We start from the raw sequence: 23,636 nt of genomic DNA, 5'->3' as shown, positions 1-23,636 counted from the left end.
TTTTGTAGCACAGCGTATACATGGATGGATTACTCTACACAAAGCCAGAGACAGTAGCCACATCGGCCTTGCAAAAAAACAGCAACAGATTGGCTAGTGAAACGCACACTCAGTACTCTGATTGGACCAGCCAACTGTCAATCAACACAGGTCGGGTGTGATTTGCTGTACAGCTTGTGGCGGATGAATCAGAATTAGTTGGGTAACATAGATAATTAAGATGTTTTATTTGCATAATATGCTTATGTGAGATACTTGTCATTAGAATGTATCCTTTTGGACTAGAGTGTTGGCAGTTGCACTTTTCCCTCAGCTGGGGCTCAGTCACTTGGGGCCCAGAGAGGGGAGAGGTCAGGCTTGTCTTTCACATGTCCCTGGTGCTATGTAGAATATCAGAAAGGGAAGAGAACAAAATGGAACATTGTCTTCATATGTGAATGTGTCTTTACCTATTCTTAAACCATGTGAAGGGATGGCGTGATTAATGGGGAACCAATTACTTGTCTCCACAATGTCTGTGTGCCAGTCACTCCCTCCTTTTCCCATTGGGGGGAGGTGTATGGCAGTGTCTGGAAACATTGTATGTCCTCTCTGATCTATCCTGGGATAGTGTATGACCTAGAGGCTCACTCCCCTCAGTGAGCTTGTCCAGGAGTGGGGTCAAGAGGGGGTTTCCTTGAGATGGGAGTATCTAGAGTTGATAATTGATATATGCCATTGGATGAGTTGGTGTTTTTGTACTATGAAGTACCAGGAACGAGAATAGAACCTTGTCTGAGGGACCAAACTGAACAATAATTTATTTCTCAACTCCTTTCTCAAGAACAAGTCTTTCTTTGTGAACAGTTCCTAAGATCTGTGGTTCGTCACGTAAGTTGAGAGGGGTGTATCTTGGCTATAAAATATATTTTTATTTTTCTGTAGTCACTTCTCAACGGTTCATTAGAAATAATGAATAGTTGAAAGTCAAATGCTATTGCAAAGCTTATTATTATTAAAGATGTAGTTGAAGTATAACTCTGACTGGTGTGTAGTTTGTAACTCTCCTCATTTGGTAAAGCGGAAATATGCCACCACAAGCTATAGGAGTTATTTGTGAGAGCAAAATTGCAAGATTATGTTGTAATACCTTTATTACATTAAATGGTTGTTTTATGCAACAGAATATGGTATTCTTAACTATTGTGTGTGTGTTCTACTGAGGATGGGCCTCTGGGAGATAACACTGACAGGAGATTTACCATGTCTTTTGGGTGATAAAACCTAAAGAGCATTCCAGAGCACGAGTTAATGTTTCTGTTCTTTACCGTACCAGGGAGAGGTGGTTCCAGTTTGGAGTCGGAGGACCAGACACTGGTCTCTACACAATGAAACCTGTTGATACAGCAGATACTGTCTGCTATGTATTATAGGTATCTTTCATACAGATCTTAAACTTGTGACCCATTATATATATCTGTTGTTCATCATGTAGGTTGGAAGGGGTGTATCTTGGCTATAAAAGACCATTGTACTTTCGTCTCGGGGCTCTCAATGAATCATTTGATAGTGAATCGTCGACCAGCCATGACCAGCCATCATTATCGTAGAGCACTCAATCGATTCACTTTATATGTGTGCATTGTATTGACCTGCTCCCTTATTAATAAGTGATTAAAGATTTAGTTTAAGTATAACTCTGACTTGTGTGATAAGTTTGTCTCTCCTCATTTGATAGTAAAGAAATTAACCACCACATAGTGTAGAGCAAAGTCAAATTTTAGAATGAGGATTGCCATAATAAATAGATATGCAGCTCCAAAAGTTGTTTGGTGATCAAGAATATTAACTATTTACTTTGTAAGCTCACCAGCAATGGGGCAAAAATTACTAGCATAGGCCTACTGGTCTTTTGAAAGTATTCAGAACCCTTGACTTGTTCCACATTTTGTTACGTTATAGACATATTCTAAGATGGATTAAACAAATAAAAATCCTCAGCAATCTACACACAATACCCCATAATGACAAAGCAACATTTTAGAGAATGTATTAAAACACTGAAATAACTTATTTACATAAGTATTCAGACCCTTTGCTATGAAACTTGGAATTGAGCTCAGGTGCATCCTGTTTCCATTGATCATCTTTGAGATGTTCCTACAACTTGAAATTGAGTGCACCTGTTGTAAATTCAATTGATTGGACATGATTTAGAAAGGCACACACCTGTCTATATAAGGTCCCACAGTTGACAGTGCATGTCACAGCAAAAACCAAGCCATGAGATCGAAGGAATTGTCTGTAGAGCTCAGAGACAGGATTGTGTCGAGGCACAGATCTGGGGAAGTGTATCGAAACATTTATTCAGCATTGAAGGTCCCCAAGAACACAGTGGTCTCCATCATCTTAATGGAAAAAGTTTGGAATCACCAAGAATCTTCCTCGAGCTGGCCAAACTGAGCAATCGGGGGAGAAGAGCCTTGGTCAGGGAGGTGACCAAGAACCCGATGGTCACTCTGACAGAGCTCTAGAGTTCCTCTGTGGAGATGGTAGAACCTACCAGAAGGACAACTGTCTCTGCAGCACCACCAATCAGGCCTTTATGGTAGAGTGGCCAGATGGGAGCCACTCCTCAGTAAAAGGCACATGACAGCCCGCTTGGAGTTTGCCAAAAGGCACCGAAATACTTTTAGAACATGAGAAACAAGATTCTCTGGTCTGATGAAACCAAGATGGAACTCTTTGGCCTGAATGCCAAGAGTCACATTTGGAGGAAACCTGGCACCATCCCTACGGTGAAGCATGGTGTTGGCAAAATCATGCTGTGGGGGTGTTTTTCAATGTCAGGGACTGGGAGACTAGTCAGGACTGAGGGAAAGATGGATGGAGCAAAGTACACAGAGATCCTTGAAGAAAACCTGCTCCAGAGCGCTCAGGAGCTCAGACTGGGGCGAAAGGTCACCTTCCAACAGGACAACGACCCTAAGCACACAGCCAAGGAAACGCAGGAGTGGTTTCAGGACAAGTCACTGGATGTCCTTAAGTGACCCAGCTAGAGCCTGGACTTGAACCCTCTGGAGAGGCCTGAAAATAGCTGTGCAGCAACGGTCCCCAACCAACCTGATGGAGCTTGAGAGGATCTACAGAGAAGAATGGGAGAAACTCTCCAAATACAGGTGTGACAAGCTTGTAGCGTCATACCCAGGAAGACTCGAGGTTGTAATCCTTGCCAAACGTGCTTCAACAAAGTACTGAATAAAGGGTCTGAATTCTTATGTAAATGTGATATTTCATATTTTTTAGTTGTAATACATTTGCAAACATTTTTTAAAACCTGTTTTTGCTTTGTCATTATGGGGTATTGTATGTAGATTGATGTGGGAAACAACTATTTAATCAATTGTAGAATAAGGCTGTAAAATGTGGAAAAAATCTAGGCGTCTGAGTACATTCCGAGTGCACTGTATTCGGGCTCCGCACAATGGGGGACCGTGCCGTTTCCTCCCAAACACCACACCTATGGAACTCCCTCCCTGATAATGTCAGGGCTGTTCAGACTGTTGGGGCTTTTAAAGCAGGCCTTAATGTTCTTCTCTATCATCAGTCCTACCCTTCCTCCTACACTTTGATTGTTGCTTTTATGAGATGGTTAGACACACAGTAGACACACAGTACATATTTGTTTTTGAACTACTTTTCAATTTTTTATTACATTTTATTACATTTTATGCACATTGAGATTATTCTTGTATAATGGAAAGTGCTTTACAAATAAATAATAATAATTATTTTTAACTAAGGGATTGTTATTAACTAAGGGATCCATTTATTAAACAATGACAGACAGACAGACAGACAGACAGACAGACAGACAGACAGACAGACAGACAGACAGACAGACAGACAGACAGACAGACAGACAGACTGACTGACTGACAGACAGACAGACAGACAGACAGACAGACAGACAGACAGACAGACAGACAGACAGACAGACAGACAGACAGACAGACAGACAGACAGACAGACAGACAGACAGGCAGGCAGACAGACAGACAGACAGACAGACAGACAGACAGACAGACAGACAGACAGACAGACAGACAGACAGACAGACAGACAGACAGACAGACAGACAGACAGACAGACAGACAGACAGACAGACAGACAGACAGACAGACAGACAGACAGACAGACAGACAGACAGATCACATTCTGATGTTGATTAATTTAAACTTTCAAAGTGACATGGTAGTTTCCAGAAGAACTGTAAATGTGAAGTTATAAAACGTGATGACCCACCTGTGTCGTGAATTTTACTTGGCCTGGTTGAATGAATAAATACAAGTGTCTGCATCATGTCCTCTTCACACAAGAACAATACTTTAACCCCATTGTCATAACTAGAATGTTCAGGCTGGTATGTCTGGGGAACTTTGGAGTGAATACAGCGGGCCTACAGTATAGTTCTCTTGGCCCATAGTTCAATAGTTCCGCCCTATCTAGAGTTGTGTAGGGCCTATACCTTAGGATGATCCAAGGAAAGGGTAGATGGGTTTTGAATAATTTAATTAAGAAAGAGATAATAATTTATTGGGGTCAATTTCCAATTATTATTAGTCAATTATATAGTTTGGGAAACACTAGTGATTTAAGTTAGAAGGTAATGTCATCTAAAACAATAACATGTTTCCATTAAATGGAACTATGTCCAAAATTGAAGTAGGACTAAGTAAATTCTGCTTAACAGGACACTGTATCATCTGATGTGTCTGAAGTAAGATGTTTTAAGACTGACTAAGTTTACCAATGATTCTGTATCTCTCCCTTTGAAAGGCTTCCTGAGGCAGGTGCCTTAATAATAAGCAGGTTTAGCATAGGTGGAGTTGCGGTATAAGTTAATAGACCAGTTCTAAACCTCTCTGCTAATAACAGCTAGTTTCAGGTTTGACTACATTTCCCTCCCATTAGGCTCTTCTTCTCTGATGACTTGATCCACACTGTGGTTAATGCACCACGTTGTTGCCCTTCCCGTCCCCACTCAGACCACACCCAGACAGTCCATTAACATTTTGCCATGAGAAATAGTTTTTTGCTAAAAAACAACTATTTTTGTTTCTTTTTGACCCCTTTAACAGAAAAGTATTACAGTAAGGTACCAGTTGTTTACTATAAATAATTTAATATTGAGATAAAACAGAATAAATCAAATAAAAACAGCTGCATTGGGCCTTCAACATGCAGGGAATTCATTTTAAATGCAATAGAAAATCTGTGGGGAAACCTGGGCTTGGTTTGCACTCTGTTCACCCTGACCAAAAGTTACACTTCCAGTGTAGCAAGTAAGATAATTGACTGGTTTTGCGAGTCCCCAGTATAGCTCCTAGTCCTAAACTAATCTACTGGAATTATTTGCTGTTTGGTTATTGTTTAAAAAAATCACCTGCTCAACCCTGGAGCAGAGCAGGCTCAACTTGCCCGGTTGCCAGAAATGCCAGAAATTGTCCATCTCTTAAACAATGCGGATTAACCAGAAAACTCAGTTTGAGGTTTACTGTAATTCTTAACAGTTTTGTTGTTTTCAACAAACAACTTTAGATAGAGCAAGCTCAACTTCCCAAATGACTAGTTTGCTTTCCCCAGGCAATTGGACAACTCTTAAGGTCCCTGCTTCAACTAGATTCAGTAGTTTTACCAAGTTACCATCAGGAGAAAAATAAATTGTCCACAATGGGACCTGTGGTGCCACCTCTGCTCACATCTTTCATTAAGCCATTTTGAGAAAGAACCAAATAAAATAATAAGTCAATTAATTAATTGCCACATTCATTCATCTATAATAAATATAATACCGTCGCTGTCTGATGAAAACCTCTTATTTCCAAACAGACTTTACAGGATTATTTTTTTTTAATTACCATATTTTTTTAAAATTAACCAACATACAATTTTGGAACTTCAAGAAGCTATTTCGATAAATGTTATTGGTACTAGAGTCATGAAATGTTCAGAGTGCATTGAGGGGAGTTACTTCTTTAAATAAATGTACAAAAAATATAAATTGGCAAAAATTGAGTTCATCAGACAGTGACGATATAAACCTTTATAAAAATATGTTTGATCATAATATTTTCTATGAGACATACTAGGAGAATCCAAATAAAAGGAAAATAACAACAGATCAAAGTTCCCACTCCTTTCTTTTTGTATAGAATATGCTTTGATTGTTGATCAATATACTATTATGAAGTCGTCAATAGTCAGTTTTTCATGCCAAGTATTGTTTTTACGATACATTTCTTAAAGCTCATACACTCATGCAATACAGGCCTACTTCTTTAGACGGTTTTAGGCTATATAAAAAGTGTTGTAACTAGACATGATCAGTCAGAAATCAGACTTTTCACATAGATCTTCCGCCGGAGACCCCAAGGATGCCCACGAAGTTGTAGCCTGATTTTGAATAAGCCGAAATGTCAAAGCTAGTCATGTCCTTCTTATCTATATGAAAATGATGAAAATCTGAAATGGACACCTTTTTTGTTATTGTCTTTTAAAGGGGCAATCTGTGATTGCTACATACATTTTTTTTGAGAGAGACAAATAATAATGTTTTTTTGCAAAATGCTATATTTCCACCCACTCTCAGAAAAATAGGTAGTACTGCTAGGTTTTACACAGTAATAATATATATCTGCCCCACTCTCAGTGTAATCAGTAGTACTGCTAGGTTTTACACTCTCAAATGTAACAAATAACTACATTAAAAAAAATATAAAAAAAATAAAAATAAATGTTTAAAATAATAATCATATTATATTTGACATTTTAGTCATTGAGCAGATGCTCTTATCCTGAGCGACTTACAGTAAGTGCATTCATCTCAAGATTGCTAGGTGAGAAAAGCACATATCACAGGACATGAACAACAATGGATATAAAAAAATAAAATGTCATACACATCTAAAAATCTATGTGATGGCAAATCTGAAAACGGTAATATTTTAGACACACATGAAGGTACCCATAAGCAATCATTTCTGACAAGAAAAACACAAATGTGAAAAGTTGGTGGATATAGCTTTTTGGAAATAAACTCTTCAATTGCAAACAAACACTGTAGGCTATAGCCTCAAAACATGGTCAAAACTATACGTTTTACATAATGGATGATCAGTCCTTGCATCAATAGTACTGTCTATACATTTGAGGATGGTTACATTTATTTCAGCCCATCCCGCAGCTGTTTACCAAAACCTAGGCAGGGTGGACACTTTGTTATTGTTTTAACTAGAGATTGCCCATTTGAACAGAGAGATGAAACTCATAATGCACCTTGTCTTGGTCATTTATGTATCACAGTTCCACTTCATGGTCATGGAATGGTAGTCTAACGTGAGACAGATGCACCACATAACATATCATAGGTTGCACAGAAGGAAGCCTGGCATTGACTCTGTGTGGTTGATGTAGTTACAATTTGAAATTCACCTGTGAGAAACACACACACACACACATAGTTTGATAAAAGGCTTGAAAAGCACTGGCCCGTCGGGCAAGTCAGCAGTATTTGTTGGTTGTCCAAATGTTAGGGTCACTTGCCCCAAAATGTGAAACTAGTTGTTTGAACGCAAAAATGGCATCATAACATGTCTGTCTGTCTTTAATCAAACAACAGCAAGGAAACAGAAAAATCTAATTTAATGGCCTGCTACATTGTATGCATAACATTTGCAGAGTGATTGTTGATCAATATACTATTTAATCAACTTCTTGATATGCCACAGCTGTCAGGTGGATGGATTATCTTGGATTAACACATCTTTGCACACAATTTTAGAGAAATAAACTTTTTGTTGCATATGGAATATTTCTGGGATATTTTATTTCAGCTCATGAAAAATGGGACCAACACTTTACATATTACGTTTGTATTTTTGTTCAGTATACAGTGTCTTCATCAATATTGGCACACTGACACCATCCATCCAGTGTCTGATTCTGACAGAAAAAGAGCCAACAGAGAGGGCAGTAAAGGCAAGTAAGTTTCCCCTTTCCCCTCCCAGCATCACTCAATGCTGCCTTCAAGAGCTCACTGGTCTCCCGTCCCCGCCTCCATGGGAGGGGCCACAGAAGGAGGATATTAACACGGTAGCGTTCGGAGTGAATAGGAAGACCTACTATTGTAACAAGGTGAGAATAACGTTGTCGATCAATACTGCATTTATGTAGCCTAAGTAAACAGTTTAGCATTAATGTTGTATTTAGAGTTTAATGTAACACAATAGCTGTGGATATGTGATGACTGGTTCACATCTAACAACCGATACCGTTTTAGGCAGTTTTAAGACTCATCTCTGCTGTTTGAGGTAACGTTAGTCAAATGCCACATGTTAATTAGCTAAATAATTGCGGATAGGGTTAGGCTACTTTTTACCAAAATAACAGTGGCTTTCTGTGTTCCGGGTATTATTTTTGCTGCAGTAAAAAAAACGTGTGTGTAACCTTTTTAATTTAACTTGGCAAGGAAGTTAAGAACATTCTTATCTTGGCTAGCAGTTAGGCTAGCTTGCTGCTATGTGGTCTGTTTCTGGTGCATGTATTTCATGATTCTCGTTTGCTACGGCACCTGACTACAACAGTGGCAACTTTGTTTTCGTAACGTTTAACCTAAAGGCCGGCAGAAGGCGATATTGAGTCGTGTAATTTTTACCATCCAAACGCTTTGTAAGGCGCGGTCAATACATTAGTATCCCTTGTGGACCGGCTCGTACCGAAAGGCTTCGATTTTCTCATTACCTTTATTTAATGCAGAGGGGGTGGGTATGCGTACTTTCCTTATGAAACACCATTTTCCACCTCTATGCTAATCCCAGATGGTGCATTCAGCCACTCGGGTTTAAACTGACCAGAGCTGTTAGAATACCCATACTAACATACTGTATACGGCATACTTAATGAGTATATACTATTAGTTCATTTTAGGATACTGTAAACGAACAGTATCCTTTCAGTTGAGTTTACTAAATTAGGTATTTGCCAGTCTGTCTGTTTGTAAATTCAGAGCGTTTGGCTCTGGTGGCGCACCCTGGACGCTCCGGCCGAGGAGTAGGGTTGATTAGAGTGTTTGTATATAACCGGACTCAAGCACCCAATCTAACGTTGGCTAGCTACTTCCAAACACGCATGAGACCACAGACCATTTTACTCGCCCTAGCAGAGCTGTTTAGGCAGTTCTCATGTTGTCCGTTGGTGACTGCAACTGTTGCTGGCAACAATTTAATTACGTTTTGTTTGCTGACACCGCCCATATTCAACTGGTGTTGAGCGCTCGTAAATGTAATTATTCTGCGTTTATAGGAGTGTGCTCTGAAATCGGAGTAACATTAGATAGCCAGAGCGAATTTACGAAAGCCCCTGAATGTCGATTGGGAACGCAAAACGACTACACTATTTAGCTAAACTAAGAATGAATCAATAGACGATGGGTAGTTAGTTAGCCTACAGTTAATATACTGGCACGTTTGATATATAAGTAGCCAACTAACGTTAGGTGGCTAGCTAACAACATACAATTACCGGTACTATTGTAAAGCTATGCTATGTGGTTAGTAATTTGTTAGCTATGCTGTCCTTATCAGCCAACACCGTGTAAGGTAACTTAATTTTAAAATTCCTTACTTTATGACATTGACAAATTTATGAAAATGTTGAGCATTCGTTAAAGCACTACATTTGTATTCGCTCTTTATACGTCCGCTGCATATTTTCTTCAAATCTGAAAACTACGTGAAGCCACGTCCATTTACTTATTAAGAATTGCATTACGGGCCCTAAAGTACTGAAATAGTGTCCTCTGCATGTATACTTAATATTTTGGCGAATTTACTACGACATCCGGGAACTTTTGGCATACTAACTATACCCATACTATGACTAATAAGCATACTATATACTCAATCACGTCACAAATGGTATGAGTATTCGAACACAGCTCAGGGGTTCCGTTTCTTTTAGCGTGCTGCGTTAGCAACATCGCATTAGTGGAAACCAAGACTGTTTTAAAGGCAGACCTGGTTGTAACTAGATATGTTCGAGTCATATGGAAAATTTGAGCTAATCCTTAATTTATGCAGCAGGTTAGGAGAATTAGGTTATCTGAACCGTGCTTTAGAATGATCAGTGACCCGATGCTTATCACGTCTCTGGGGATTCTGTACTTTTCCACCCTCCCTCCACACCTGGCTCTCTACCTGTACCAGGTGTTGTTGATTAGAGGCATTGGTGTGTTGCCTGGACACAGTCCTTTAGAGACTGATGTGGTGATACTCAGGAGGCCAGTGTTTCTCATTTGGCACTCACTATAGGTTAAAGCATTCTGCCCACACCCCTACAGAAATGGGATAATGCCATTGCGCTTTATTTTAGAAATGATCCTGGCCCTGTTCCAACATCTCCAAATCATACAGCAATATTAGTGTGTTTTTGCTACCATAAAAGGTGACTGGAGAGAATTTAAGGCGGGTTGTAGCCTCTCAATATGGACGTGTGTATCGTGTACGACAGTTTGCTAAATCCCAATTTGTTGCGCATGCAAATCCTAGAATCTCCACGTATGCCAGAATTTAGTAAGCAATTTACTCTGTTGATAAATGAGGCCTCAGGCCTTTAAATGTTAGATTCTGCTGCTGGGAAGTCATTCTCACGTCATGCTCACCGATCTTCGTTGTCCCAAATTGCACCCGATTTCCTATGTAGTGCACTCCGTTAAACCAGAGCTCTGGTCAAAAGCAGTGCACTATATTGGGAATAGGGTGCCATTTGGGGACACTTGTGTACCTTACCTGACGCACTACCCGACATGCCATGTGATGTGTATTGATGAGAAAACGATAGGTGTTTTGTGACGGGTACAATCTAGTATTCAGTTTAATCTAACTGCTTGTTGTGCATCACTGTCTCCATACTGTAATTCTTGTCTGTCAGTTGCAGGAGTCATGGTAAAGTGCATAGCCATAGTTCTGTCAGGGTGTGGGGTCTACGATGGGACAGAGATCCACGAGGCGTCTGCTGTGCTGGTCCACCTCAGCAGGGCTGGAGCTAAGGTAAGGACTCTTTAACGTTTCTATAGGTAGTTCAAACTCAAGCTTCTCATGCTAACCTTCTGACTGTAGAAGCCCAATCTATAGTTAGATTCCTGTGACAACTTCGGACATCCTCTAGTCTAGAAAGTGGTGTAGAGTTGGCATTGACGTGCATGTTGTCAATCAATATGCCTCTGACTGTTCCTTTTACTGCTGTACTTCTGATCGTAGTCTCCCCCTGAGTGCTTGTCTATGGGAATGCAGGATCCAGTCTCATTAGCATGGACACTACTATGACACTCCTTCTGGCCTGTACTGTAGATGTACAGTATTGACAGTCTAAACCCTCATCACCTCAGGTCCAGATGTTTGCCCCTGACGTGGATCAGATGCATGTGGTGAACCACTGCGAGGGGAAACCCACGGCGGAGAAACGCAACGTCCTGCAGGAGAGCGCTCGTATCGCCCGCGGTGATGTGTCAGACCTTACCAAACTGGACATTACCGCTTTCGACGCCCTCGTCATCCCAGGTAAGCATTACTCCTTAATTTATACCTTCATCATTATGTACCTCTATCACTCCATTATATATCTCCGTTACTATCATTCTTCCATTATCATCAGCATACAACCCTTACTCACCCTTTACCTTTCCAGGACCAGGGCTGGTTTCCACTGCTCTCTACTGTGCTCAACCCAACTGTTGTGTCCTGTAGGTGGTTTTGGTGTGGCCAAGAACCTGTCTGACTGGGCTGTGAAGGGGAAGGAGTACACAGTTCAGCCCCAGGTAGAGAAGCTGATTAAGGGGTTCCACGGAGTAGGCAAGCCCCTGGCTATGTGCTGCATCTCCCCTGTCCTAGCTGCTAGGGCCCTGCCGGGATGTGAGATCACTGTGGGACAGGACAGCGAGTGTGAGAGGTGGGTTACTGTGTGTGTACAGTATGTCTCTGTTGGAATGTAAGAGGTATGTGTTTTTAGCCCCTGCTGCTCTTCTCCCTCCCACCACTAGATGGCCCTATGCCCAGACGGCAACCACCATGACTGAGCTGGGCTGTAAACACGTGAATAAGAATGTGGGGGAGGTGCACGTCGACGTAAAGAACAAGCTGGTCACCACCTCTGCCTTCATGTGTAACGCTCCAATACATGAGGTTTTTGATGGGGTGGGTGTCATGATTACAGAGCTGCTCAAACTGGCCTAGAAAGTCTGGGAATCAGAATGCTGATTTTGTCTTTGTCCCAAATGGCACCCTATTCCCTTGTTGTGGTGCTTATGGGCCCTGATCAAAAGAAGTGCACTGTATAAGATGTCATTTAGGACTCTCTTAGAATCATGTTTGTTTTCCAGGAGACCATCCTGATATGATTTTACTACAGTGTCACTTACAGGATTGTTTAAAAAGCTGAAACAGACATCAGAAGCTACATGTTTCTGTTGCACCATATGTACTGTGATCAAAATTGTAATAAAAGTGATGTAAAATAATCAATTCTGGAATGAATTACTTATCATTAGGGGTTCAAGCAGCGCCGCTGAGTGAAATCCAATTTGTATTTGTTGGTGTTTTATTATTATTATTAGGGGTTCAGCAGCGATGCTTGTGCATCCTTATTTCGATGCCCAACTTCCACTGGTGTGTGTGGCCAAAGAGCTCTATTTTCACGTCATCCAACTAATTTAAACTGCCGTTTGATAAATGGCACTTGGGTTGAAACTCATGCTATGGTCAAATTATATGCACACCGGTGGTGGGTTTGGCGTTGAAATAAGGATGCATGAGCAGAAAAGAACCCCATACCTACTGTAAAATATGGTGGTGGATCTTTGTGATGGGGATATTTTGCGTCCACTGGAATCGGCTATTTCAAGACAAGTTTCAAACCACCTTTTGGTGTGATTTTGTTTTTCGCATTGTTTGTAATTTTGTAGTTGTTGCTAACGTCTCTATGACTGAAAATGGCTTCTGGTTATCAGAACAGCTACTTCACCTCAAACTAGACAGATGTTTTTCTTTGAATCTAACGCAAAGGATATACTGCATCTCAGACCAGTCCCAAATCCTTGTCAATCGCGTGAAGAAAAGATGTAACTCTAGCGGTCGGAGATCAGAATGCCTTGAATTTGTCGGCAAGTGTGTAACCCGCCTCTACCGTCTATTCTATTGGCCAGCATGCAATCACTGGAAAATAAACTGGATGATCTCCATTTGATACTATCCTACAAACGGGACATTAACTCAAAACGATCTTATGTTTCACCGAGTCGTGGCTGAACGACGACACTATATAGTTGGCTGGGTTTTCCGTGCATCGGGAGGACAGAACATCCACATCTGGTAAGACTAGGTGTGGTGGAGTGTCTATTTTGTCAACAGCTGGTGCGCGATGTCTCATTTTATTAAGGAAGTCTCGAGGTATTGCTCACCCGAGGTAGAGTACCTCATAAGCTGTAGACCACACGATCTACCAAGAGTTCTCATCTATATTTTCCATAGCAGTCTATTTACAACCACAAAGCGATGCTGGCACTAAGTCAACACTCAACAAGCTGTATAAGGCCGTAAGCAAACAAGAAAATCCTCATTGAGAGTCGGCACTCCTAGTGTCCAGGGACTTTAATGCAGGCAAACATAAATATGTTTGACCTCATTTCTACCAGCCTGTCCCATGTGCAACCAGAGGATAGAACTTGACCACCTTTACTCCACACACAGATGCTTCCAAAGCTTTCCCTTGCCCTACATTTGGCAAATCTGAGCATAATTATATCCTCCTGATTCCTGCTTACAAGCTAAAACTAAAGCCGCAATTACCAGTGACTTGCTCAATACGGAAGTGGTCAGATGATGCGGATGCCACGCTACAGGACTGGAATATGTTCTGGGATTCATCCAATGGCAATGAGTATACAACCTGAATCCTACTACACTGGCTCTGACACTCGTCGGATGTGACGGGGCTTGCAAACTATTACAGACTACAAAGGGAAACCCAGCCATTAATAACGTTCCACTCATGAAGCCACTAGGACATTTGACTGCAGGAAAAGGCAAGAAATCTTAAAGCACTTGGGTTGCTGCATCTGAACATTAGTAGCTTATTTCCTAAATTGAATTACATAAAGATCTGGGATATACAAATTTGTACATTCTGGTATTGACTGAAATTTGGATGTCTGACATTTTGGACAATATTGAAGGGTATGTGTTCAGGGTAGAGGTGGAGTGGCCATTTTTATTTAAAAAAAATTATCTGTCTGTACTAAAATCCATGTCCCTTGTCAAAAAAATGGGAACTATCTTTAAGCCTTTGTCTGTGGAAAATGTATCCATAACTTTTGGCTAATCTTCGTGCATTTGAGGAGTTAACCAGTTGTCTTCTCTTACTAAATCAGAAGTTATTATCCTGGGTGACCTAAATTATGATTGGGAAATGTAGGCTTCAAACAATCTAAAAGACGTGTAAAGACCCTTCAAAGTTGACTCTCATTGATCTTATTCTAGTGAATACACCAGAGAAATATGTTTCTATTGGTGTCTCCACCCAATATATTAGTGACCATTGCCCAGTTTGTGTTAGATGTGAGAATACAAAAATGTAAGCCTGTGTCAACACTAAAATAAACTTTCAAAACGTCAGTGAACAGGCTTTTTTTACATGATCTTTATTTTACTGACCTTGATTGTTTTTAAACTATCCCTAAACCTGATATTAGCATTGAGGCTTTTTTCAGATGTCTTCAATACTATTGTGGATAATAAATATGGGTTAAGGTTAGATCGTTTGCCTGAAATTATCAGAAGTCATTCATAAAATATATGATCCTTGGGTCAAGGCCAAGAACACAGGCTTAGGCCCGGACAGTCAAGCTTTTAAGCAACTGAGGAATCATTGTGTAAGACAAATCAGAAGTTTGTATGTAACCGCTATTTTGGATTGTAATGGGAACCCCGCTAAATTCTGGAAAACTGTCAAATCCCTGAAGGGTTCTACTTCCTCCTACCTGCCACAACAAATTCATTCAGACACTGGCCTCATTACAGAAAAAACATGTAATCATTGATGCATTTAATCACCATTTTATTTCAACTGGCTTTCTCTTTGAAATAACTTCTAACACAATTCACAATGATATTGGGTTGGATGCTAAATTATCAGACAATTGATAGTCAACTTTTCTTTCAGGCTATTTACAGAAAAATAAGTCTTGAATGCTTTGCTAGCAATAGACAACAAGAAATCCAAAGGGGCTGACCAATTGGATCCCGGTCTGCTTAAGTGTGGAATGCCCATCAATGTTGGCTTAATAACCCTAGTAAATGTACAACTTTGCTCTTTTTTTAATCTGAGAAATGTCTTTTGAATGTTAACCATTAGGGTTTAGGCCTGGGCATAGCACTATTACAGCAACCACATTAGTTGTTAATTATCTAGGCAATCATTTAAATACACAAATTAAATGGACCTGTCAAAAGCTTTTAAAACTGTTGATCATGCTATTTTATTGAATAAATTGTCCTCGATAAGCCTGAGCTTTGACACCTGTTCATGGTTTAATGATTTTCTTAGTGACCGAACTCTGACCATCGTGATTGATGGGGTTAAGTCTGCATTTCTTGATGTACATAAATGTGTACAACCGGGGTCAATTTTGGGACCTGTTCTCTTCACTATTTAAATAAACACTATTGGTCAGTCTGTTAAAAATTAAAAACTTCATCTATATGCGGATGATACTATTATGTACAATTGAAGTCTGAAGTTTACATACACCTGAGCCAAATACATTTAAACTCAGATTTGAACAATTCTTGACATTTAATCCTAGTAAAAATTCCCTGTCTTAGGTCAGTTAGGATCACCACTTTATTTTAAGAATGTGAAATGTCAGAATAATAGTAGAGAGAATGATTTATTTCAGCTTTTATTTCTTTCATCACATTCCCAGTGGGTCAGAAGTTTACATACACTCAATTAGTATTTGGTAGCATTGCCTTTAAATTGTTTATCTTGGGTCAAACGTTTCGGGTAGCTTTCCACAAGCTTCCCACAATAAGTTGGGTGAATTTTAGCCCATTCCTCCTGGCAGAGCTGGTGTAACTGAGTCAGGTTTGTTGGCCTCCTTGCTCGCACATGCTTTTTCAGTTCTGCCCACAAATTTTTCTATAGGATTGAGGTCAGGGCTTTGTGATGGCCACTCCAATACATTGGCTTTGTTGTCCTTAAGCCATTTTGCCACAACTTTGGAAGTATGCTTGGGGTCATTGTCCATTTGGATGACCCATTTGCGACCAAGCTTTAACTTCTTGACTGATGTCTTGAGATGTTGCTTCAATATATCCACATAATTTTCTCTCCTCGTGATGCCCTCTATTTTGTGAAGTGCACCAGCCCCTCCTGCAGCAAAGCACCCCCACAACATGATGCTGCCATGATGCTGTTGTTCTTCGGGTTGCAAGCCTCCCCCTTTTTCCTCATGGCCAAACAGTTCTCTTTTTGTTTCAGCAGACCAGTGGACATTTCTCCAAAGCGTATGATCTTTGTCGCCATGTGCAGTTGCAAACCGTAGTCTGGCTTTTTTATGGCGGTTTGGAGTAGTGTCTCGTTTCTTGCTGAGCGGCCTTTCAGGTTATGTCGATATAGGACTTGTTTAACTGTGGAAAAAGATACTTTTGTTCCCGTTTCCTCCAACATCTTCACAAGGTCCATTGCTGTTGTTCTGGGATTGATTTGCACTTTCGCACCAAAGTACGTTAATCTCTAGGAAACAGAACGGGTCTCCTTTCTGAGCGGTAAGACGGCTGCGTGGTCCCATGGTGTTTATACTTGCGTATAGATGAACGTGGTACCTTCAGGTGTTTAGAAATTGCTCCCAAGGAAGAACCAGACTTGTGGAGGTCTACCATTTTTTTTCTGAGGTCTTGGCTGATTTATTTAGATTTTCCCATTATGTCAAGCCAAGAGGCACTGAGTTTGAAGGTAGGCCTTGAAATACATCAACAGGAACAACCACCAATTGACTCAAATGATGTTAAGAAGCTTCTAAAGCCATGACATAATTTTCTGGAATTTTCCAAGCTGTTTTAGGCACAGTTAACGTAGTGTATGTAAACTTCTGAAGCACTGGAATTGTGATACAGTGAAATAATCTGTATAAACAATTGTTGGAAAAATGACTTGTGTCATGCACAAAGTAGATGTCCTAACCAACTTGCCAGAACTATAGTTTGTTAACAAGAAATGTGTAGAGTGATTGAAAAACGAGTTTTAATGACTCCAACCTAAGTGTATGTAAACTTGACTTCAACTGTATGCTATTAACCCGACTGTTGATCTGGCTGTGTCAGAACTACAGTTAGATTTGATAGCTATGCAGGAATCCCTTGCTGATTTAAAATGTGTGCTTAATACAGGCAAAATGAAATACATGTTGTTTTTAAACTCTCATAAGAATGTTTCAGATGAACTACATGTCTCTCATTAGATGGTGCTCCAATCAAACGTGTTCCCATATATAAATTCTTACGCACATGGATTGGTATGTATTTGACGTTTAAAAAACATAGATAGATATCCTACCAACGGGACATTAAAAACTGTGATATCTTATGTTTCACCAAGTCGTGGCTGAACAACGAAATGAATAACATACAGCTGGAGGGTTATACACTGCGTCGGCAGGACAGAACAGCAGCTTCTGGTAAGACGGGGTGGCGGTCTACCTATATTTGTAGACAACAGCTGGTGCATGATATCTAGGGAAGTCTCGAGGTTTCAGTCTCCCCCTCAGGAGACTGAAAAGATTTGGCATGGGTCCTCAGATCTTCAAAAGGATCTACAGCTGCACTATTGAGAGCATCCTGACGGGTTGCATCACTGCCTGGTATGGCAACTGCTCGGCTTCTGACCGCAATGCACTACAGAGAGTAGTCCGTACGGCCCAGTACATCACTGGGGCCAAGCTTCCTGCCATCCAGGACCTCTATACCAGGTGTCAGAGGAAGGCCCTATAAATTGTCAAAGACTACAGCCATCCTAGTCATAGACTGTTCACTCTGCAACCGCACGGGAAGCGGTACCGGAGCGCCAAGTCTAGGTCCAAGAGGCTTTTAAACAGCTTTTACCCCCAAGCCATAAGACTGCTGAACATCTAATCAAATGGCTACCCAGACTATATGTATTGCCCCCCCCCTCCCCCCCATCTTTAACGCTTCTGCTACTCTCTGTTATCTATGCATAGTCACTTTAGTAACTCTACCTACATGTACATATTACCTCAATTACCTCGACTAACCGGTGCCTCGCACATTCACTCTGTACCGTATGGCCTCGCTATTGTTATTTTACTGCTGCTCTTTAATTACTTGTTACTTTTATTTCTTACTTTTTTAGGTATTTTTCTTAACTGCATTGTTGGTTAAGGGCTTGTAAGTAAGCATTTCACTGTAAGGTCTACACCGGTTGTAGTCGGCGCATGTGACAAATAAAATGTGATTTGATTTGTTGAGCTGGTTAAGAAGCTAGGATTTAAAGTTATCTTTTTCTATAGAAACAGATCATGCCTGACTAAGCAGTAGGAAGCAGATTATTCAGTCATAATTTTTCTGTTCTTGATTATGGCGATATTATTTATCAAAGTGCAGCTGTTACTACTCTTAAACCTTTAGATGCCATCTACCATAGTGCTCTTTGTTTTGTTACCTGTAACAGTTTTGATAGTCATCACTGCATCCTGTATCTAAAGGTTGTCTGGACTTTGTAGACCTGTAGATTTCTACATTGCTCCCTTTTTGTTTACAAGGGCCTACTTCATAAACTTCTGTCTTGCCTAACCTTGCTGTTGAAGTATAGACACCCGAGTTGCCTAACCCGTTCACAGGATTGGTTAACTCTTGAGGTTCCTCGGGTCTCCACGAGCTAGGTAAATCTGCTTTTTAGTTTTAATGCACCTTATTACTGGAACAAGATTCAAAATACATTTAATCTTGATGTTCTGGTGCTGTTCGGGTAATTTAAAGCAATGATATGACATAGTCCAAAATGTTTTTTTTTGACAGGGACACTTTAATATCAATCATATACACAGAGAGGCTACATGTAGAATTCAACATACTCTTTCTCCCTCTTGACATTTTCATTGACATCTGGCTCAACTTTTTCCAAAATAGTCATTTTTCAAAAGTATGCCTTTGATTTATATTCTTCTTCCATTCTTCCAACCAGTGCAGTAATCCATTTTAACCAACTATACATCCACCGTGGATGTTTCTTTCCCTCCTGACATAGCTGGGAAAATCCATGCATATTCAGCTACCTTTACTCTGTTGATATTCCCATTTGAAAATACTGTTGATAGTCTTCTTCCAATTTGGCACAGAGGCACTTTAAAGTCAGGGCAAAAGTCTTTAGAATTGTCTTATCTAATAAGAGCATAGGTCCAGTCTCTTTGGTCTTGGTCTTTCTCTCTCTGATATGGCTACTATCAAAAGCAGGCACTTTGTAGCCTTCTCAGATCCCAACTACTCCTCAACAGGTACAACACCATGTCATACTGTATATGACCAGAAGAGGGTAATGTAACTCCATTAATAAATACAGGTGGCAGCAAAACACTGCCATGTAGTACAGACAGCCTCTACTAGGGAATTCTACCTCATCCAGTTCAGCGTTGATAATACTGGAGAGGGATAGAAGAAATCCCAGGTTATCATCTCTGGTCCAGACAGATGTCTCTGAGGTCCAGTGAGAGCCACTCCAGCTTCCCCCGGAGCAGCCTGCCGTACAGCTGCAGCACCTGGGTCAGACTCCGGCTCTGCTGGCTGGGACAGCCTGGGTCTGGATCTGTCAAGTCACCCTGTGGACCAACAGACACACAGTCAAGTGATTGAGGGAAGAGAGAAAGAGAGGGCTGGAAAGAATTAAAGTGGGTGTGTGCGTGCATGTGTCATCTCACCTTGATGTCCAGTTTGGTGACTATGTGCAGGTAGTTTGTGATTCCATGCTCAAGTCTCTCCAGCAAAGATGACTGACAGCTGAGTTTGGTCTCTTTCCTCACTCTCCCTACACCGTCCAACAACACTCCCAAGGCCCCTCTCACCTCAGCACGCTTCTGCTGTAGCTAAGGATACACACACACACACACACACACACACACAGACACACACAGAGAAACACACAATCAAATTGCAACTTTGACTTTGTGTTATAGAGCGTTATACTGTAGATGTAAGTGTTATAGAGAGAAACGCTTACAGATTTGTGATCCCAGGATGCCTTTAGAATCCTGACACAGGGTATCTGAAGGGAGGAGGGGAGTTGGTCTGAACCACTACAGTCAACCTGGATGGATTAAAGAAACATATTTACAAAAATATAATGTGAAGTAAAGTGTTGGTTCCATGTTTCATGAGCTGAAATAAAAGATCCCAGAAATCTTCCATACTCACAAAAAGCTTGTTTCCATTTTTAGTGAGTATTTCTCCACCAAGATAATACACCCACCTGACAGGTGTGGCATATCAAGAAGCTGATTAAACAGCATGATCATTATGCAGGTGCACCTTGTACTGGGGACAATAAAAGGTCACTAAAATGTGCAGTTTTGTCACACAACACAAGGCCACAGATGTCTCAATTTTTTAGGGAGCATGCAATTGGAATGCTGACTACAAGAATGTCCACCAGAGCTATTGACAGATAATTGAATGTTAATTTCTCTACCATAAGCCGCCTCCAACGTTTTGTGACAGTAAGTCCAACCGGACTCACAACTACAGACCATGTGTATGGTGTCGTGTGGGCTTGTGGTTTGCTGATGTCAACACTGTGAACAGAGTGTCCCATGGTGGACGTGGGGTTATGGTTGTGCAGGCATAAGCTATGGACAACGAACACAATTGCATTTTATCGATGTCAATTTGAATGCACAAAAATACTGTGACGAGATCCTGAGGCCCATTGTAAGGCCCATTTTTTTTAAGGTAATGTATCTGTGACCTATTAAAACAAAGAGAGTCGAACACTCCATATGTATAACCTCCCAGTAATTTATCAGATAAATAAACACCAACGTTTCGACATCACTGTGCCTTCTTCAGGGTGAAGTATCTGTGACCAACAGATGCATATCTGTATTCCCATGTTACGGATACAGTTATCCTGTGTGTGTGTGTGTGTATCCTGTGTGTACAACACCAGTATTTCTCTCCTTCTCCCCTCACAGGTGAAAATCATCACTCCCCAATCAGTCAACAATCAATCATCAATCAGAAGACACACCTCCTCCTATTTCCTACCCTATCACAGTTCCTTCCCCATGGTTTAAAAACCCCATCATTTGTTTGCTCTAGAGCTCAATCTCTCTGTAAATGCCATGTCTGTAGGTCTCTGTGTTTCACTCTCGCTTTGTGTCTTAACCTCGCTTTTGTTTGAGCACCTCTATAGCACTTTGTCATCACCTGTGAGTATTGTTTTTGGTTATGGTGTTTGTTTGTTGCTGGTGGGAAAAGGGGAAACCAAGACAAGTCGCCCATGGGCATATACTACCCGTAGGTGAACTTTGTTAAATACACTAGTTAGAACTGGGTGGACCACCCACTGTGTTTTTGGTTAGTTAGCTGTTAAAGTAGGCTAGTCTAGCTTAGGGGTGTTTTTGTATATTTATTGTTTCTTTCCTTGGGTCCAGCTCAGCCCCTTTTCCTGCTCCCCCCCCCCATTACCGTGTGTTTATAAATAAACCTGGAGTTTGACGGTAGATATCTGTTGTCGTGGTTATTTCGTTCACACTTTTACTTTGTCACAATTTGCATGAGATATGTTACGGGTCTCATTACCATCCCCCCCTAGACTGTCGGGCCAAAAGGGATTCGTAACATCCCAGTAAGGTGAAATCCATACATAAGGACCAAATTCATTTAAGTATCAACTGTAATTCAGTCAAATCTTTGAAATTGTTGCATTTATATTTTTGTTCAGTGTACATAAAACAGATAAGATAGATACAATGTGTGGATTTCTGTGTGATTGCCAAGTTTCTGTCTCTCACCATGGCAACCTCCAGGTCCTTCACGTTGTTCATGTTTCTCCTGGCGTGTGCGTTGCACACAAAGTCGATTGGTCTGGTCTTGGCGTTGGGTACCTCAAAAGAAACCACGCACAACAGCAGGAGCAGAGTTCCTAAAGGAGTGAAGAGCAGATATTACTTAGATGCTGGGATTACAATGGTGAATGTGTCCCACACTACAATCAAGAGAGCATATATTCCCAGACCAGTTCAGTGGCTCTAAAAGAGGCAGATTTGACCACATTTACACAATCTGTTTCCACCTAATGTCTATTACATGGGGTGTTTTTTGGACACTTCTTGGCAACTTCTTCAACACAGGAGCCAAGTGTTGTCTCACACTGTTTCTTAAGAAAAAATACAGTTTTATTATTACGGTCCATCGATTACCCAACACTCTGATGAACTGAACGGATCGTTCTTGCTTCAATAAGTTCTCAATAATAAAAAGCATGCCAAGTTAAATGTTCTGATATCCCTGTGGAAAGTTTATAATTCTATTGGTCTAAACATATTTCAATGTAATATCTTAAAACGATAGGCCCATACCACAAAATCAGCCCAAAATAATTACATTGCATTAGGAAAGTATTCAGACTTCTTTACTTTTCAACATTTTGTTACATTACAGACTTATTAAAAATCTATTAAATTGGGAGTTTTTTCTCATCAATCTATGCACAATACCCTATAATGCCAAAGCAAAAACTGTAAGAAATTGTAACAAATGCATTAAAATAAGACAGAAATACCCGAGTATTCAGACCTTTTGCTATGAGACTTGCAATTGAGATCAGGTGCATCCTGTTTCCATTGATCATCCTTGAGATGAGTCCACCAATCAATTCAATTGATTGGACATGATTTGTAAAGGCACCCACCTGTCTATATAATGTCCCAGAGTTGACAGTGCATGTCAAAGCAAAAGCCAAGCCATGAGGTCAAAGGAATTGCCCATAGAGCCCCCGAGACAGGATTGTGTCAGGGCACAGATCTGGGGAAGGGTACCAAAACATTTCTGCAGCATTGAAGGCCCCCAAGAACACAGTGGCCTCCATCATTCTTAAATGGAAGAAGTTTGGAACCACGAAGACCATCAAACTGAGCAATTGGGGGAGAAGGGCCTTGGTCAGGGAGAACCCGATGGTCATTCTGAATGAGTTCCAGAGTTCCTCTGTGGAGATGGTTGTCCTTTGGGAAGTTTCTCCCATCTCTGCAGCATTTCACCAATCAGGCCTTTATGGTAGAGTGGCCAGAGGGAAGCCACTCCTCAGTTAAAGGCACATGACAGGCCACTTGGAGTTTGCCAAAAGGCACCTAAACACTTTTAGAACATGAGAAACAAGAAAACAAGATTCTCTGGTCTGATGAAACCAAGATTGAACTCTTTGGCCTGACGCCAGGTGTCACATCTGGAGGAAACCTGGCACCTCCCTACGGTGAAGCATGGTGGTGGCAACATCATGCTGTGGGATGTTTTTCAGCGGCAAGGACTGGGAGACTAGTC

General features: G+C 40.8%; 1 protein-coding gene across 3 annotated transcripts; it reads left to right on the top strand.

The window, feature by feature from the left end:
• Positions 1-8,048: 8,048 nt before the first annotated feature.
• On the top strand, positions 8,049-12,557 carry LOC109909254 (glutamine amidotransferase-like class 1 domain-containing protein 3A, mitochondrial). Of its 3 annotated transcripts, none has more exons than XM_020508315.2 (5): positions 8,049-8,175; positions 10,969-11,087; positions 11,426-11,597; positions 11,784-11,985; positions 12,077-12,557. In XM_020508315.2, exons 2-5 carry the CDS (start codon positions 10,980-10,982, stop codon positions 12,267-12,269), a joined length of 675 nt encoding a protein of 224 aa, XP_020363904.1. In that variant the 5' UTR covers positions 8,049-8,175; positions 10,969-10,979; the 3' UTR covers positions 12,270-12,557. The 3 variants fall into 3 exon arrangements, with proteins under 3 accessions (XP_020363904.1, XP_020363905.1, XP_031651913.1); XM_020508316.2 differs by having other exon boundaries at positions 8,052-8,175; positions 10,975-11,087; XM_031796053.1 differs by lacking the exon at positions 8,049-8,175 and adding an exon at positions 8,239-8,351.
• The last annotated feature ends 11,079 nt before the right edge of the window (positions 12,558-23,636 follow it).

Source organism: Oncorhynchus kisutch, linkage group LG18 (genome assembly GCF_002021735.2).
Source record: "Oncorhynchus kisutch isolate 150728-3 linkage group LG18, Okis_V2, whole genome shotgun sequence".
Taxonomy (NCBI): Eukaryota; Metazoa; Chordata; class Actinopteri; order Salmoniformes; family Salmonidae; genus Oncorhynchus; species Oncorhynchus kisutch.
This window is presented reverse-complemented; position numbering and strand designations above follow the sequence as displayed.

Excerpts from the sequence above, each read along its gene's own strand:
- LOC109909254 (XM_020508315.2), top strand. The coding sequence starts at position 10,980 with ATGGTAAAGTGCATAGCCATAGTTCTGTCAGGGTGTGGGGTCTACGAT. Across the intron at positions 11,088-11,425 it reads TCAGCAGGGCTGGAGCTAAG|GTCCAGATGTTTGCCCCTGA; the intron begins GTAAGGACTCTT and ends TCATCACCTCAG. Across the intron at positions 11,598-11,783 it reads CGACGCCCTCGTCATCCCAG|GTGGTTTTGGTGTGGCCAAG; the intron begins GTAAGCATTACT and ends TGTGTCCTGTAG.